This window comes from Ranitomeya variabilis, chromosome 1, assembly GCF_051348905.1.
Source record: "Ranitomeya variabilis isolate aRanVar5 chromosome 1, aRanVar5.hap1, whole genome shotgun sequence".
Taxonomy (NCBI): domain Eukaryota; kingdom Metazoa; phylum Chordata; class Amphibia; order Anura; family Dendrobatidae; genus Ranitomeya; species Ranitomeya variabilis.
The window spans coordinates 505,633,095-505,651,414 of NC_135232.1; the positions used below are offsets into that span (position 1 = coordinate 505,633,095).

Here is an 18,320-nt window from a genome sequence, read left to right on the forward strand (position 1 = left end):
TAGTTCATCTCTACGTTTGTGTTTTCCTCTTGCCTCACCGTTATTATTTGTTGGGGGCTTTCTTTATCTTTGGGGTTCAATTTCTCTGGAGGCAAGTGAGGTCTTATTTTCCCTCTAGGGGTAGTCAGTTCTCCGGCTGGCTCGAGACGTCTAGAACCAACGTAGGCACGTTCACCGGCTGCTTCTAGTTGTTTGTGTTAGGATCAGGTATGCGGTTAGCCCAGTTTCCACCTCCCTAGAGCAGTATTTATGTTTTTGCTATCTTGCCGGAATATCAGAGATCCTCTACCACTGGGATCATAACAGTACCCCTTGACAACCCCAACTAGTCACAGACATCGATTTCCAATCCAACACTGGATTGTGTACTTGTAACCATGGAAAACCCAGTACAACAACATCATATAAATTATGCAACACCAGAAAAGGACAATCTTCCTGATGTGCTGGAGCCATGCACATAGTCAGCTGAGTCCAATACTGAGGTTTATTCTTGGCCAACGGTGTAGCATCAATACCCCTCAATGGAATAGGACTCTGCAAAGGCTGCAAAGAAAAGCAACAGCGCCTGGCGAAATCTAAGTCCATTAAATTCAGGGCAGCGCCTGAATCCACAAATGCCATGACAGAGAAAGATGACAATGAGCAAATCAGGGTCACAGACAGGAGAAACTTAGGCTGTACAGTACTAATGGTAACAGATCTAGCGACCCTCTTAATACGCTTAGGGCAATCAGAAATAGTATGAGCAGAATCACCACAGTAAAAACACAGCCCATTCTGACGTCTGTATCCCCTCTGTTCCGCTCTAGTCAGAATCCTATCACATTGCATAGGCTCAGGATTCTGTTCAGAGGACGCTGCCATATGGTGCACCACTTTACGCTCGCGCAGGCGCCGATCAATCTGAATGGCTAGGGACATAGATTCGCTCAAACCAACAGGCGTGGGGAACCCCACCATAACATCTTTAAGGGCTTCTGAAAGACCCTTTCTGAAAATTGCTGCCAGAGCATCCTCATTCCATTTAGTGAGCACAGACCATTTTCTAAATTTCTGGCAGTACAATTCTGCCGCTTCCTGACCCTGACACAGGGACAAAAGTGTTTTCTCAGCATGCTCTACCGAGTTAGGTTCGTCATACAATAATCCGAGCGATTGAAAAAATGCATCTACATTAAGCAATGCCGGATCCCCTGACTCAAGGGAGAATGCCCAGTCCTGAGGGTCACCACGCAGCAGAGAAATAACTATTTTAACTTGCTGAGTGGGGTCACCAGAGGAACGGGGTTTCAGAGCAAAAAACAATTTGCAGTTATTTTTAAAGTTCAAAAACTTAGATCTATCCCCGTAAAACAAATCTGGAGTAGGAATTCTAGGCTCTAAGGCTGGAGTCTGAACAACATAATCTTGGATACACTGAACTCTTGCAGCAAGCTGATCCACACGAGAAAACAAACCCTGAAGATCCATGTCTGCACCCAAATCCACCCAGAGATTAAGAGGCAGGAAAAAGACAAAACAGACTAAAGAAAAAAAAAATGGCTCAGAACTCTTTTTCTTTTCCTTCTTTTGAGATGCATTCAAGTCATTCTTGGCCAGTTGCACTGTTATGGACTGGTAATTTAGGAGCGACATGAGACTAGCTCTGGGCAGGTGGTAACTATACAGACCGCAGTCCCTGATCTTAACACAACACTAGCAGTAGCCGTGGAATGTTCCTGTCACTCCCTGGACATCTCGTCACAGCCGGAGAACTAGCTACCCCTAAAGGTAGAAACAGGAAAGCTATCTTGCCTCAGAGAAAATCCCCAAAGGATAGGACAGCCCCCCACAAATATTGGCTATGAGAGGAGAAGGAAATGACATACGTAGTATGAAACAAGATTCAGCAAAAGAGGCCAATTCTAGCTAGATAGACAGTAAGGAAAGAAACACTGTGCGGTCAGTAATAAAAACTAGAAAAAGTCCACCGTAGAGATATGCAAAAATCTCCACACCTGACTAAAGGTGTGGAGGGCAAAATCTGCAGCCCAGAGAATTCAGCTTAGCTAAATAGATACATACTGATAAGCTGGACAAATGAACAAAACATAAATGTGCTGAAAAGCAAGGACTTAACTTAGCTGAACGGGTCAGAGTGTCAGGGAAATCCAAGAGCCGTGCCTCCAGGCAAGAACAATTGGCAACTGGCATTGATTGAGGGATAAAGCCAGACTAAAATAGCCGAGCAGAAAGAAGATCAGTGGAAGCAGCTGCTGATACTAAATCCAAGAAGCAGCTATACCACTCAAAACCACAGGAGGGAGCCCAAGAGCGGAATTCACAACACAGGACTGGCGCAGATGCACAGATTTGCCAATATTAATCTCCCTTTTTTTATATGGGAGACTAGTGAATAAATCAGGCCCACTGTATTACAGTATAGTTTCTGTGGCAGAAAATGACTGACAGATACCACAGACAAAACTGGGGCAGATGCACAGATTTGCCAATATTAATCTCCCTTTTTTTATATGGAAGACTAGTCAATAAATCAGGCCCACTGTATTACAGTATAGTTTCTGTGGCAGAAAATTACTGACAGAGATACCACAGACACGACTGGCACAGATGCACAGATTTACCAATATTAATCTCCCTTTTTTTATATGGGAGACTAGTGAATAAATCAGGCCCACTGTATTACAGTATAGTTTCTGTGGCAGAAAATGACTGACAGATACCACAGACAAAACTGGGGCAGATGCACAGATTTGCCAATATTAATCTCCCTTTTTTTTATATGGGAGACTAGTGAATAAATCAGGCCCACTATATTACAGTATAGTTTCTGTGGCAGAAAATGACTGACAGATGCCACAGACACGACTGGCACAGATGCACAGATTTGCCAATATTAATCTCCCTTTTTTTTTATATATGGGAGACTAGTGAATAAATCAGGCCCACTGTATTACAGTATAGTTTCTGTGGCAGAAAATGACTGACAGATGCCACAGACAGGACTGGCGCAGATGCACAGATTTGCCAATATTAATCTCCCTTTATTTATATGGGAGACTAGTGAATAAATCAGGCCCAGTGTATTACAGTATAGTTTCTGTGACAGAAAATGACTGACAGATACCACAGACAGGACTGGCGCAGATGCACAGATTTGCCAATATTAATCTCTCTTTTTTATATGGGAGACTAGTGAATAAATCAGGCCCAGTGTATTACAGTATAGTTTCTGTGGCAGAAAATGACTGACAGATACCACAGACAGGACTGGCGCAGATGCACAGATTTGCCAATATTAATCTCCCTTTTTTTATATGGGAGACTAGTGATTAAATCAGGCCCACTGTATTACAGTATAGTTTCTGTGGCAGAAAATGACTGACAGATACCACAGACAGGACTGGTGCAGATGCACAGATTTGCCAATATTAATCTCCCTTTTTTTTAATATATGGGAGACTAGTGAATAAATCAGGCCCACTGTATTACAGTATAGTTTCTGTGGCAGAAAATGACTGACAGATACCACAGACAGGACTGGCGTAGATGCACAGATTTGCCAATATTAATCTCCCTTTTTTTATATGGGAGACTAGTGAATAAATCAGGCCCACTGTATTACAGTATAGTTTCTGTGGCAGAAAATGACTGACAGATACCACAGACAAAACTGGGGCAGATGCACAGATTTGCCAATATTAATCTCCCTTTTTTTTATATAGAAGACTAGTCAATAAATCAGGCCCACTGTATTACAGTATAGTTTCTGTGGCAGAAAATTACTGACAGAGATACCACAGACACGACTGGCACAGATGCACAGATTTACCAATATTAATCTCCCTTTTTTTTATATGGGAGACTAGTGAATAAATCAGGCCCACTGTATTACAGTATAGTTTCTGTGGCAGAAAATGACTGACAGATACCACAGACAAAACTGGGGCAGATGCACAGATTTGCCAATATTAATCTCCCTTTTTTTTATATGGGAGACTAGTGAATAAATCAGGCCCACTATATTACAGTATAGTTTCTGTGGCAGAAAATGACTGACAGAGATACCACAGACACGACTGGCACAGATGCACAGATTTGCCAATATTAATCTCCCTTTTTTTTATATATGGGAGACTAGTGAATAAATCAGGCCCACTGTATTACAGTATAGTTTCTGTGGCAGAAAATGACTGACAGATGCCACAGACAGGACTGGCGCAGATGCACAGATTTGCCAATATTAATCCCCCTTTTTTTATATGGGAGACTAGTGAATAAATCAGGCCCACTGTATTACAGTATAGTTTCTGTGGCAGAAAATGACTGACAGATACCACAGACAGGACTGGCGCAGATGCACAGATTTGCCAATATTATTCTCCCTTTTTTTATATGGGAGACTAGTGAATAAATCAGGCCCACTGTATTACAGTATAGTTTCTGTGGCAGAAAATGACTGACAGATACCACAGACAGGACTGGCGCAGATGCACAGATTTGCCAATATTAATCTCCCTTTTTTTTATATGGGAGACTAGTGAATAAATCAGGCCCACTGTATTACAGTATAGTTTCTGTGGCACAAAATGACTGACAGATACCACAGACAGGACTGGTGCAGATGCACAGATTTGCCAATATTATTCTCCCTTTTTTTTATATGGGAGACTAGTGAATAAATCAGGCCCACTGTATTACAGTATAGTTTCTGTGGCAGAAAATTACTGACAGATACCAAAGACAGGACTGGCGTAGATGCACAGATTTGCCAATATTAATCTCCCTTTTTTTATATGGGAGACTAGTGAATAAATCAGGCCCAGTGTATTACAGTATAGTTTCTGTGGCAGAAAATGACTGACAGATACCACAGACAGGACTGGTGCAGATGCACAGATTTGCCAATATTAATCTCCCTTTTTTTATATGGGAGACTAGTGAATAAATCAGGCCCACTGTATTACAGAATAGTTTCTGTGGCAGAAAATGACTGACAGATACCACAGACAGGACTGGCGCAGATGCACAGGTTTGCCAATATTAATCTCCCTTTTTTTTATATGGGAGACTAGTGAATAAATCAGGCCCACTGTATTACAGTATAGTTTCTGTGGCAGAAAATTACTGACAGGTACCACAGACAGGACTGGCACAGATGCACAGATTGGCCAATATTAATCTCCCTTTTTTTATATGGGAGACTAGTGAATAAATCAGGCCCACTGTATTACAGTATAGTTTCTGTGGCAGAAAATGACTGACAGATACCACAGACAGGACTGGTGCAGATGCACAGATTTGCCAATATTAATCTCCCTTTTTTTTATATGGGAGACTAGTGAATAAATCAGGCCCACTGTATTACAGTATAGTTTCTGTGGCAGAAAATGACTGACAGATACCACAGACAGGACTGGCGCAGATGCACAGATTTGCCAATATTAATCTCCCTTTTTTTATATGGGAGACTAGTGAATAAATCAGGCCCACTGTATTACAGTATAGTTTCTGTGGCAGAAAATGACTGACAGATACCACAGACAGGACTGGGACAGATGCACAGATTTGTCAATATTAATCTCCCTTTTTTTATATGGGAGACTAGTGAATAAATCAGGCCCACTGTATTACAGTATAGTTTCTGTGGCAGAAAATGACTGACAGATACCACAGACAGGACTGGTGCAGATGCACAGATTTGCCAATATTAATCTCCCTTTTTTGGTGTGGGACAGTGCAGAAAAATACAGGCCCACTGTTTTACACTACATAGTTTCAGGGGCAGAAAGTGGCTTGAAGATATATATATATAAAAAAGGGACTGTACTACAATTACTATCTCCCTACAATAATCTCAGAAAAGTATGGCAGGCAGCAATAAAAAGGACTGCTGCACACAAAAGTGTGGACAAACAAACAAGATAGCTGTGCAGAAAGGAAGGAGCAGCAGGATTTGTGCTTTTAAAAAAGCAGTTGGTTTGCACAGCGGCGTACAAACAGCAATGCAGCTATCAGGGAGTCTTCTAGGGCAGCCCAATAAGCTACAGAGCTGATTCACAGAAATCTAGCCTCCACTGTCCCTGCAAAGAAAAGGTGGTGTTGGACAGTGGAAATCGCTACAGCACAAGCGGTGTGGGGGTTAATCTTCCCTCCCTAAGTATATCCCTTCTCCTGACTAAGCGGCAGCAACCTCTCCCTATGCTCAGCTCGGCAGCAGTAAGATGGCGGTCGGCGTGCACGCCCCTTTATAGCCCCTGTGACGCCGCAGATAGCAAGCCAATCACTGCCATGCCCTTCTCTAAGATGGTGGGGACCAGGACCTATGTCATCACGCTGCCCACACTCTGCGTCCACCTTCATTGGCTGAGAAATGGCGCTGAACGCGTCATATGAAACGCGACTTTGGCGCGAAGATCGCCGACCGCATGGCCGATCCCACACTGGGATCGGGTCGGGTTTCATGAAACCCGACTCTGCCGAAAGTTGGCGATTTATGAAAATGACCGATCCGTTTCGCTCAACACTAATTACATGTATTCTTTTATATAGTTACCTTCTTATTGAATTTAGGCCTCACTCAGATGTCCGTGTTCTATGCTTTTCACAGATACAACCCATTATAATCTATGGGGCTGTTCACATGTCAGGGTTTTTCACAGAACGTGTGCCCATGCAGAACTCAAGTAGATATGTCTGTTTTTTCTGGCAACACAGATGAAAAGTGCCAATACAAGTCTATGGGCTCTTTGAAAATCACAGACAGCACACTGATGGCATCTGTATGCAGACGGTGTACCCGCCTGTGTGCTGTCTGTGTTTAAAATAGCTAAATATAGGAAAGGGTTTGTACTTTATTTATGTCTTTAGCCATCCATTAAAAACGTTGATGACACACTGGTGGGAAAAAACGGACACACGTATTGTACATTGGTGACACACGGATCCAAGACACTCATGACACTGGCACCATTTTTTTGAATGCATGAAAAAGTCTGACGTCCGAATAAGGCCTTAGAGAGCTTTCAGAAACCTCATACTTGCCATGTTTTGACTCCGCAGGTTAATCCAGCAGGCACTAAATATTCGCCATGACAAATCCCTGGTTTAAACGCATTAATAAGATTTCTGCCTTTCCCTACAGCCATTTATCAAATGGTGTCATCTGCAGCCAAAAGAAGCAGAAAAGGTCCCGGAGAGTGCATGGAAACTCCTCTTCTACAGTTGTTCATGGTCTTACTGTTTCTACCTCCTTTTCTTCACTGAACACAACTTCTTTCATGACCCTCCTTCTACGTTTCATGGTATGTAAACCTTATCACCCTAAAATGTAACAAAAGGACAGATTTTGTTTTGGGAAAGAAAGTAAATTTCAGCTACAAAATTCCATATCTTACTTAAACGGATGTAATTTCACATTTCGGTTACTATCAATCTGTAGATAGCGAGATCCTAGATTGTGGGGTTTCCTATTGAGTGGTCATGTTAGATAATTACTCTGCAATATCTCACTGATGATTTACATAGGGTCTATGCTGGAATGTGACACAGTTCAGTCTATGTGATTGAGCACATGCATGAAGACCTCATCTTTACTAAGCAGCACAGCTGTTGTGGTCTGCTGTCCATGACATCTGCTACATGAAAGATACAAACTCACCAAGTTATGCCAGGAGTCAGCTGTGACTCTTACTGATATTCATGTATGAAAAGCTTTGTGTGAATGGCTGGACAGCTGACAGACCTGCGCTCTTGGCAAAGAAGGTGTTGTGTTGAATAGTTTCAAATATCATCTGTCTCTCTTAGTAGAACACTTCACCAGTGAGCATGTGCTGGTAGGTGATTCCTTTACAAATGACTTGCTTCCAGACAAATTGGTTTTTTTTTCTGTCTAGGGGAAAAAGCATGCACATAATGTCAGCCTAAATAGCTGATGTTGAACATGTTGGCCAATCATCTTTTGGAAATTATACATTGTCAGTCACAGTGTGGACAAATAAGTAATTCTGAATCGCCATCTTTTGGGTTAGATGGTTTTGCAGCACTAAGGGGATTGTTAAGCTTACCTTACCTGAGGTGGGTCTTCTAAGCTCCAGGTTCAGGTGGGCACACGGACCCCAGGCATTGATGCAACATCAGGAAGACACATTTGGAGCGAGGACTTGGAACACCGGAGCCCAACGATCCCACGTATACATGCATGTTCAATTTGGCAGGGCATTTATGTGTCCGCAGTAGGAAGAGGGGAGATGGCAGCTGTCAGACACTTCTTGCAATGCCATTTGGAATGAGGCAAGAACATTCAACATTCCCAATCCTTTTTATTCCTCCAAAATGTATGATTTAAAAAAGAGTCATGTAGCCCTCACATACATTTGATAGTTCCCACATGTATGGTTTCCTTTGGAGCTTACAAGGTAATATTAACCAGACACTCCATATTACTTAATTTTCTGGTATTCCTGTAGTTGGTATTCTTGAGGTCTGCCATGGTACTACACTAACTACAATGTAGTAACATCTATATCATCCATCAATTGTGACAACGTAAGTCTGGAGAAGTTGTGCAGCTTCTCACATGTTGCCAGAGTCGCTAAATAGACATATGATCTTGTTTAAGGGTTTGGCTTGCAATGTATATTTAAAATGTATCATTTTTCTAACATCTTAGTTTACATACTCCCAAATGGTGGCATTTAGCTGAAAATTTAATCCAATATAATTTACTATTAAACCTACTTTACTGTGGATTTCAAATAATGCATTCCCTATTGCATCCCACCGCACTTATCCTCCTGAATAGTAAATGGGAGGTTCAAACCGCATCCTCTTCAGCCCTAATTAGAATTTAAGTAAATGTGTCCTTATTCTGCAAGGTTATTGTTAACGTTCACTCCTAGGAACAATCATTTCATAATAATCGTGCAGTCTAAACAGGCTGCTGATCACCCAACCTATAGTTTGCCTAAAATTGTGCTGCCAAGAACAATGTCAGCTTATACCAACTAAACAATTTATCAGTGATCATGCAGTGTATGCAGGCAAATAAACCATCGCCAACCAGCAAGTAGCAGATCGGTGGTACTTCAATTCCGTCTGTCGGCTGGTGTATATGGAACTTTAATATCTACAGCTGTCATTGATAGAATAGGAAGCCCATAGCTGAGGGGCAATCCATTTTCCATTTTCAGATGTGAAATCCATGACTTTCCTAAAAGGAAGGGTAAAAGATGGATTAAACATGGCACATTTGTGAATAGTTATGTCCTGTGAATGTTTCTGTGTTATCTCGTTTTCCATTCATTACCTTTCAACTATAAATTACAACTAATTGGCCTTTATTAAGTTATATGACACATTTATGTTTTCTCTTTGACGGAGTTTAGGTTGGAAGTCGAGAGTAACTGTCCCCAAGGAAATTGCACTTGTATATCTAATCCAAGGCAGTTTCTATGCACATTCTACTTACGCTACTTTGTATATGGACGCATGGAGAAAAGACTCCATTGTAATGATAGTGCATCATGTGGTCACTTTCACTCTAATTTCTTTTTCATATGCTTTCCGGTAAGTCCCATGTCATATTTAGATATTAAATGAGGATTTGGTTGAATTTACAGACAAGACATTTGGATTTTCTGGACTATTGGGACTATCTAAGGCCTCCTTCACATGTCCGTTTCTTATGTCAGTATTCGTTCCGTTTTTTAAGGACCGTAAATACGAACATACGCAGACCCATTGTATTCAATGGTGGTGCGCACATGTGAAAAACTTGCAGACATGTCAGTTTTATTTGTGCAGCACGGACAAAATGCGTGCTGCACACATACACGCTGAGCCAACAGCAGAAAAGTGTTTGGCGCCACTGCGTCGCCTTTACCTTAAAGCAGTGTTTCTCAACTCCAGTCCTCAAGACCCACAGCAGGTCATGTTTTCAGGATTTCCTTAGTATTGCATAGGTGATAGAACTAATGCTTGAGCAGGTGATGAAATTATCACCTGTGCAATACAAAGGAAATCCTGAAAACATGACCTGTTGTGGGGTCTTGAGGACTGGAGTTGAGAAACACTGCCTTAAAGTAATGAAATGAGGTTAACCACACTTAATTTACAAACGCCATATAGCCTCCAAAACCACCGCTGTAGGTTCTCAATCCATATGAAAAAAACATGCAGGAAATCCATAATGCCGAAGAAAATAATGGATGGCACTCACCAATGCGGCTTTATTAGATGCTCTGCGGCTCAGGCACGGGAGACATGTGCAAGGAACGGACTACAGCTTTTTCGTGCTTCAGTGTACCTTGCACATGTCTCCCGTGGTGCCTGAGCCGCACAGCGTCTATGAAAACCGCATTGGTGAGTGCCATCCATTATTTTCTTCAGCATTACACATACACAGTGATGACACATGAATGGCATCTGTGTGTCATCAATGTGACATATACCGGCACCTGGGAAGAATCGGCACAGTTCGTACTGTTTCCAGGTGCCAGTCGACTGCTGAAAGCAGCTCTCACCATTGCAGAGATCAGCGTGACATGAGACAATGATGGGAGTTCTATTCAGCAGCAGCTGTGTAACTTCTGTGTAAAATAATTAAATAAATAAAAAACGGCATGGGTAACTAAATTAAAAAAAAAACGGCATGGGCTCCCACACAAATTTTATGACCAGCAGAGGGAAAGAACACGCCTGGGGGCTGATGTTAATCTGGGACAATATCCCAGGCTATTAAATACCGGTCACAGCTGTTTGCGTAGCCTTTACTGGTTAATTTACAGGAGACCCCAGAAAAAATGACATAGGGTCCCTCTATAAATTCAAACCAGCAAAGACTAAACAGCTGTGGGTTGATATTAATAGCCTGGGAAGAAGTCAGAGATATTACCTCTCCCCAGGCTACAAACATCAGCCCTCAGCTGCCCCAGAAATGGCACATCCATAAGATGTGCCAAATCTGGTGCTTAGCCTCACTATTCCCACTTGCCCTGTGGCAATGGCAGGTGACATCAAGCCCAGAGGTTAGTAATGGAGAGGCGTTTGGAAGACGCCCTCATTACTAACCCCATAGTCATATTGTAAAAAAGACACAGCCAGAATAAAGTCCTTTATTTGAAATAAAAATCAACACCCTGTTTTCCACATTTATTTAAAAATAAGAAAAACACTGTTATACTCACCTTGTGCCTATTCCATTGAAGCCCTTGTCCTCTGTAAAAAACGTAAAATAATAAACAACAAAAATACTCACCTTCCGCGTAATCCACCAATGTCTATGTCCCCTGTAAAAAAACAAAAATAATAAACAACTATATCCCTCACCTGTCCAAAGAGCAGATCTATAATATAACGCTGGGAGCGTCACTCTGTCCGAAGCCTTTATAGACTGCGCAAGCGCAAGCGCCGGCGCAGTCTGGACCCCACAGAGCGACGCTCCCAGGAGATCGCGGTATGCGTAAGCGCTGAACGCACACCGCGATCTCCAACGGAGAAGCAGGGACGAGCCAGGAGGCGGAGGGTGAGTATACTTACCTGTCCCGTTCCACCGACGCGATTCCGGGCCATGAATGTCCCCCTGCTCCCGGAATCGGCGCCTGCGCAGTCCGCGCTTTCCGGCGCCATTTTATTGAAGACACATTGCAGTGTGTCTTCAAGAAAATGGCGCCGGAAAGCGCGGACTGCGCAGGCGCCGATTCCGGCACCAGGAGGACACAGAAAATGGCGCCGGAAATGAATGAGGTAGCGCAAGTAACAAATTGCTGTGCCATGAGGCTGTGGCACTTCATGCCACAGCTATTTGTTACTTACACCACCTGATTCATTTCCGCTGCCATTTTCTTGGTCCTGCTCCCGGAATCGGCGCCTGCGCAGTCCGCACTTTCCGGCGCCATTTTCTTGAAGACACATTGCAGTGTGTCTTCAAGAAAATGGCGCCGGAAAGCGCGGACTGCGCAGGCGCCGATTCCGGGAGCAGGACCAAGAAAATGGCGGCGGAAATGAATCAGGTGGCGACAGCCGCCGCACCCAGCACAGCCGTCCACAGCCGATGCACCCAGCACAGCCACCGCACCCAGCACAGCCGTCCACAGCCGCCGCACCCAGCACAGCCACCCACAGCCGCCGCACCCACCACAGCCACCGCACCCAGCACAGCCACGCACAGCCGCCGCACCCAGCACAGCCACGTACAGCCGCCCACAGCCACGCACAGCCGCTGCACCCAGCACAGCCACCGCACCCAGCACAGCCACGCACAGCCGCCCACAGCCACGCACAGCCGCCTACAGCCACGCACAGCCGCTGCACCCAGCACAGCCACCGCACCCAGCACAGCCACCCACAGCCGCCGCACCCACCACAGCCACCGCACCCAGCACAGCCACGCACAGCCACCGCACCCAGCACAGCCATCCACAGCCGCCGCACCCAGCACAGCCACCCACAGCCGCCGCACCCACCACAGCCGCCGCACCCACCACAGACACCGCACCCAGCACAGCCACCGCACCCAGCACAGCCACCGCACCCAGCACAGCCGCGCACAGCCTCCGCACCCAGCACAGCCGCCGCACCCAGCACAGCCACGCACAGCCGCCCACAGCAACGCACAGCCACCTACAGCCACGCACAGCCACCGCACCCAGCACAGCGGACCACAGCCGCCACAACCAGCACAGCCACCCACAGCCGCCGCACCCACCACAGCCACCGCACCCAGCACAGCCACCGCACCCAGCACAGCCACCGCACCCAGCACAGCCACGCACAGCCACCGCACCGAGCACAGCCGCCGCACCCAGCACAGCCACGCACAGCCGCCCACAGCCACGCACAGCCGCTGCACCCAGCACAGCCACCGCACCCAGCATAGCTACCCACAGCCGCCCACACCCAGCCCAGCCACCCACAGCCGCCCGCACCCAGCACAGCCACGCACAGCCGCGCCACATACAGCCGACCGCACTCAGCACAGCCGCCCGCACTCAGCACAGCCGCCCGCACTCAGCACAGCCGCCTGCACTCAGCACAGCCGCCCGCACTCAGCACAGCCGCCCGCACTGATGGGGGCACAGGATGGAGCAGCACGTGATAGGATGGGGGCGCAGGATGGGAGCACATAACAGGATGGGGATGCAGGATGGAGCAGCACATGACACGGTGGAGCAGCACATGACAGGATGGGGGCACAGGATGGAGCAGCACATGACACGGTGGAGCAGCACATGACAGGATGGGGATGCAGGATGGAGTAGCACATGACACGGTGGAGCAGCACATAACAGGATGGGGGCGCAGGATGGAGCAGCACATGACAGGATGGGAGCAGCACATACCAGGATGGAGACCATATACCAATATAAATGCTCGCCACCCGGGCGTAGAACGGGTTCAATAGCTAGTAAGCTATAATGTCCCATGCCATAATCCATCTCTGCGATATGTAGTTTTCAACCCGAACGGTGCCATGATGCGACCGTCCATGCTGAAAACCATAGCAGAATGAGGTGCTGCGAGCACAGCTACAGTGATGAGCGGTACTGTCATAGAGTTCACCACCTATCATTGAAGCTGCATTCCCTCACTTCACTGTGAGTGGTCCGAGGAACTGCAGTGACGTCAATGAGATCACCACAAGCACTGTGAGAAAATCTGCTTACACCATACATTTTAGCACTGCCACTATTTGCTCCAAGAATTGTAAGACAGATCCAAGCACTTTTTAGTCTTTACTATCATTCTATCTGTCTGTCTATTCTTTTATTAGTCAGTCCGATTGTTGATCTAGAAACCAGAAGAACACTGAAATGATCATGTTATTGAACCCATATATCAGACTTTGTTATGAATTCATAAATACAGCCTATATACAGTGGTTTTTGAAAGTATTCACCCCTTGGCATTTTTCGTGTTTTGCGACCTCGCAACCTGGAATTTCACAGTTTTTTTTTTAGAGTTTGCATCAGTTCATGTAAAGAACATGCCTACAACTGTGAACATTTGTTTTATTTTTATTGTGAAGCAAACAACAAATAGTACAAAATATCTGTGAACTTCAATATGCATAAGTATTCACCCTCCAGTACTTTTGCCTCAATTAAATTTGCAATTTGCTTTGCATAAGTCTCTATGAGCTGTCCACATCTTGCCACTGGGATTTTTGTGCATTCCTGAAGGCAAAACTTATTCAGCTTATTCAAGTTAGATGGATTCCTCTGGTGAACAGCAATCTTCAAGTCTGACCACAGATTCTCAATTGGATCAAGATCTGGGCTTTGAATAGGCCACTCCAAAACATTTACACGTTTCCCCTTAAACCACTCGAGTGTTGCTTTAGCAGTATGCTTTGGGTCATTGTCTTGTTGGAAGGTGAACCTCCATCCCAGTCTGAAATCACTGACAGACAGAAGCAGGCTTTGCTCAAGAGTATCCGTGTATTTTACACCATCCATTTTCCCCTCGAGTTAGACCATTTTCCCGGTCCCTGCTGCCTGAAAAACATGCCCACAGTATGATGCTGCCACCACCATTTTTCAATGTGGGAATGGTGTTCTTGGGGTGATGAGTTGTGTTGGTTTGGCACCAGACATAGCGTTTACCTTGGTGGCCAAAAATTTTGGTCTCATCTGACCAAAGCACATTTTATCATACATTTGGAGAATATCGCACATGCCTTTTGGCAAACTCAAAACGAGCCTTATAATTTTTGTATGTAAGAAAAGGCTTTTTTTGCCCACTCTTCCACAAAGGCCACCTCTATTGAGTGTATGGCTTATTTATACTCCAGTCTCTGCTTGGGAACTCTGCTGCTCCATCAGGGTTACCTTTGATCTGTGTGCTGCCTTTCTAATTTATTGCCCAAGCTGATAGTTTGGGTGGGCAGTTCTCTCTTGGCAGGTTTGTTGTGGTACCATGTTCTTTCTGTTTGATGATAATAGGTTTGATGTGCTCTGGGGGATCATCAGAAATTGGGAAAAAAAAATTATTAACCAATCCTGACTTGTTTGGAGATGTTCTTGGTCTTCATGGTGTTGTTTGGTTAGTGGTGCTTCTTGCTTAATGGCATTGCTACATCTTTGGCCTTTCAGAAGAGGTGTGTATATACCGACAGACCATGAGACACTTTGATTGCACACAGATGGACGTCCTTTCACTAAGCATGTTACTTCTGAAGTTAATTTCTAACACCAGAAATTTTTAGGGGCTTCATAGCAAAACGGGTGAACACATATGTACATGCCAATAATTAGTTAATTGATTTCATAAATTTAATTTACGCCTGTATTTTTCTCACTTCACCTACATAGACTTGTGCTGATGCATCTGAAAGAAGAAGGACCGCGTTTCTCTCTCTTGTGCCGGGTCCCAAACTGTCGGGACTCTCACCTTTGTTGTCTGGGGGAAAGCTTAGAAACCCGGACCGACCTTTGCACTCAACAGCAGAAGGCATAGCTAGGCTAAAAAGGACTGAGCGCGCGAAAAAAGCAGACAGACCTGGCGGGAGCATGCAGCGCGCAGCAGGGGAAGTTTGGTGCTCCGTCCTCTGAGCACCGTGACAGCGCAGGTCTGCGCTATAGTATCCCTGCTGCCACTTACAGAGACTGTGACCGGAGTACTACCTTTTACCCATTGGTTCCCGCTGCTGAAGGTACCCAACGCTATAGGTCAGTAAATACCGCGCACGTGCCATCTAAGAAAAACCGGGTGACTCACCGAGACTGTTCCCTCTCTCACCCGCTTACTTCTGCCGAGCTTTGTTCAGTTCCGTCAGTGTTGGAGACTGCACTTCACTCTGCAGCCTGAATCCTGGACTCAGGACCCTGCTCAAGACGTCGAGGACACACTGTTACCGCGAGGAGCCGGATCACCAATGCCTGCAGGACGACACCAGATTCATCACGTGCTAACCGCGTTGGCTCCCCCATTTGAACTTAGTACTCTGCAGCCAGGAAGCCATCGGACAGATAGGTTAACTTTTAATGAACAGTTGCTATACTTATTGCCATTGTTACCTTCCTCTGCACACCTATTGTACTCATATCATGTGCCATACCCCTGTCCTGGAATTTTCCTCCCTGCGTGGAAGTATTCCCATGTTCAAGTAAAAATTAACGTTAACCCGTGCTCTGCCTCCTGTCCGTTACTGCATCCCAATTCCTGCTCACACATCACACACAAATCGGATTATAAAAATATTTAATCACAGGTTGTAATGTAACAAAATAGATAAAAAGCTAAGGGGGTGAACAATTTCACAAGCTACTGTAGCTGCACGGTATGAACAATGTCAGCTATGCTTCTATTAATTTGTATCACTGGGTGAAAATGAGTTGATTATTATTATTGTTTTAAAGCATCATTAATTCCATATTGTACCTGTATTTTATATAGTACAAACTGTATATAAAGTACAAGTACAATAAATGACCAGTTATAGATTAATAATAGCTGATCAATTTATTGCAATTAGTGTATTATAAACTTGTTTGCCAATTTATTGCAGCATTTGTTAATTGCACATATGCAAATTGTTGCAACTTCTCCATTTATTCTATTGAATTTATATGACCATGTGGTAAAATCCACAAATATCCATCATTCAAGCCTTCTAAGATGACTATGTTTTATTTTATATAAATGGGTAGCTACAAGACGTATTACTCACTTGAACACTTAAGTGTTCTCCCTACAAAACTAATCCCTATAATTTTTTTACTTTACTTCCAGTGATGTTCTGTTTAAGTCCCACTATACACTGGGGATTTTCAAATATGATGTCATCAGGAGGATACCTGCTGGTCACTTCCACCTGCTTCTCCCCCCTCCCCCCCACTGAAATGGAACATCATCATGGGGCAGTGCTGCGATCATGTTGCTCAACTTCTTTCACCTGTTGCCCCCTGATGATGTTCTGAATAGTGAAAGTAGTAGGAAGAAGTGAATGCACCATCACCCCATGATGATGGCTGGAATCAATCGTGGTGATTGAAGCTGGGGGAGAGAGTGCAGCGCTGCCACTGATGATATTCCTTTTTGAGGGCGGTGAAGAACCTGTAGGAGGAGACTGTAGCGCCAACCCCTGATGAAGATCAATTTCAGGTGGGGTAAAAGAAGCAGGGGGAAGTGATCATAGACTATCTTCCTAATGACGTTGTGTTTGAAAATCCCCAGTGAATACTGGGACTCAAATGAAATATCACCAAAAGTAAGGTGAAAAAGTGAAAAACAGATATAGGTATTAGCAGTGTAGGGAGAACAGTAGGTCAGTGTATGGACTGAAGTTGCCCACTAGTCGGGTTCTGGCCAGAACTATGCTTAACGCATACATCATCGCTGTTCCCAGCTCAGAAACCAGTGATTCTTTGCAGTGCACAGTGTGTGCGCTGGGAGGATTCATAAGTCTGCAGTCACACAGATTGATTGCAGATTTATCAGTTTAGACAGGACAACCCCTTTAACACATAAGTCCTGCAAACATTTTGTACACCAGTCTCACAAAAGGAAGTGCTGCAGTAAGATGCACAAAATCTATCAAGGGGTGTATTTTTCTATCACCATGCATCACCATCAGAAATGTGCTGGTGTAAATTATGATGAATTTTTTGGACATGCTTTGCCCTTCCCTCTGCTTTTCCAACTTTTCAAAAAGTTGTCAGAGCTGTCTGGGACTGGCGTAAAAGAATGCCAAAAGTCACAAAATATTTGTGCAACCTTTAGTTTTGCAACATTCAAACAGTTGCATGCCATAATGCTTGATGAATTGCCTAAATAGCTAGTCTAGGAACAGAGTTTCTTAAAGGGTTGTCATGAAAACGCTACTAAATCTTTGGCTTTCCACAGATATAGTAGTAGTTATAAAGGTTGAAAAATAACACAGGCCATCAAGTTCAACCTTTCTCGATCAATTATTTGCTAAATTATTTAGAACTCTCAGTACCATTTCTTATTAGATAAATTGTCTTTTTTTAAATGCTTACTTAGTATCTTGTACTGTAATCTCTTGAGGTTGAGCATTCCTTAGTTTAATTGCTGCAACCGTAAAAAAAACCCCTTTCCTATATTAACCCCTTTACCCCCAAGGGCAGTTTGCACGTTAATGACCAGGCCAATTTTTACAATTCTGACCACTGTCCCTTCATGAGGTCATAACTCTGGAACGCTTCAACGGATCACGGTGATTCTGACATTATTTTCTCGTGACATATTGTACTTCATGATAGTGGTAAAATTTCTTTGATATTACCTGCGTTTATTTGTGAAAAAAATGGAAATTTGGCAAAAATTTTGAAAATTTCGCAATTTTCCAACTTTGA

The 18,320-nt window shown here is 44.3% G+C and overlaps 1 protein-coding gene across 1 annotated transcript in view; it reads left to right on the forward strand.

Annotated features, from left to right (window-relative positions):
* The window catches only part of CERS1 (ceramide synthase 1), a 146,186-nt gene that overhangs the window by 67,357 nt on the left and 60,509 nt on the right, over nucleotides 1–18,320 (forward strand). The window contains exons 2-3 of the mRNA XM_077252722.1: nucleotides 7,148–7,307; nucleotides 9,390–9,570. Coding sequence (XP_077108837.1) covers nucleotides 7,148–7,307; nucleotides 9,390–9,570 — 341 coding nt within the window. The remainder of the gene's footprint in view (nucleotides 1–7,147; nucleotides 7,308–9,389; nucleotides 9,571–18,320) is intronic.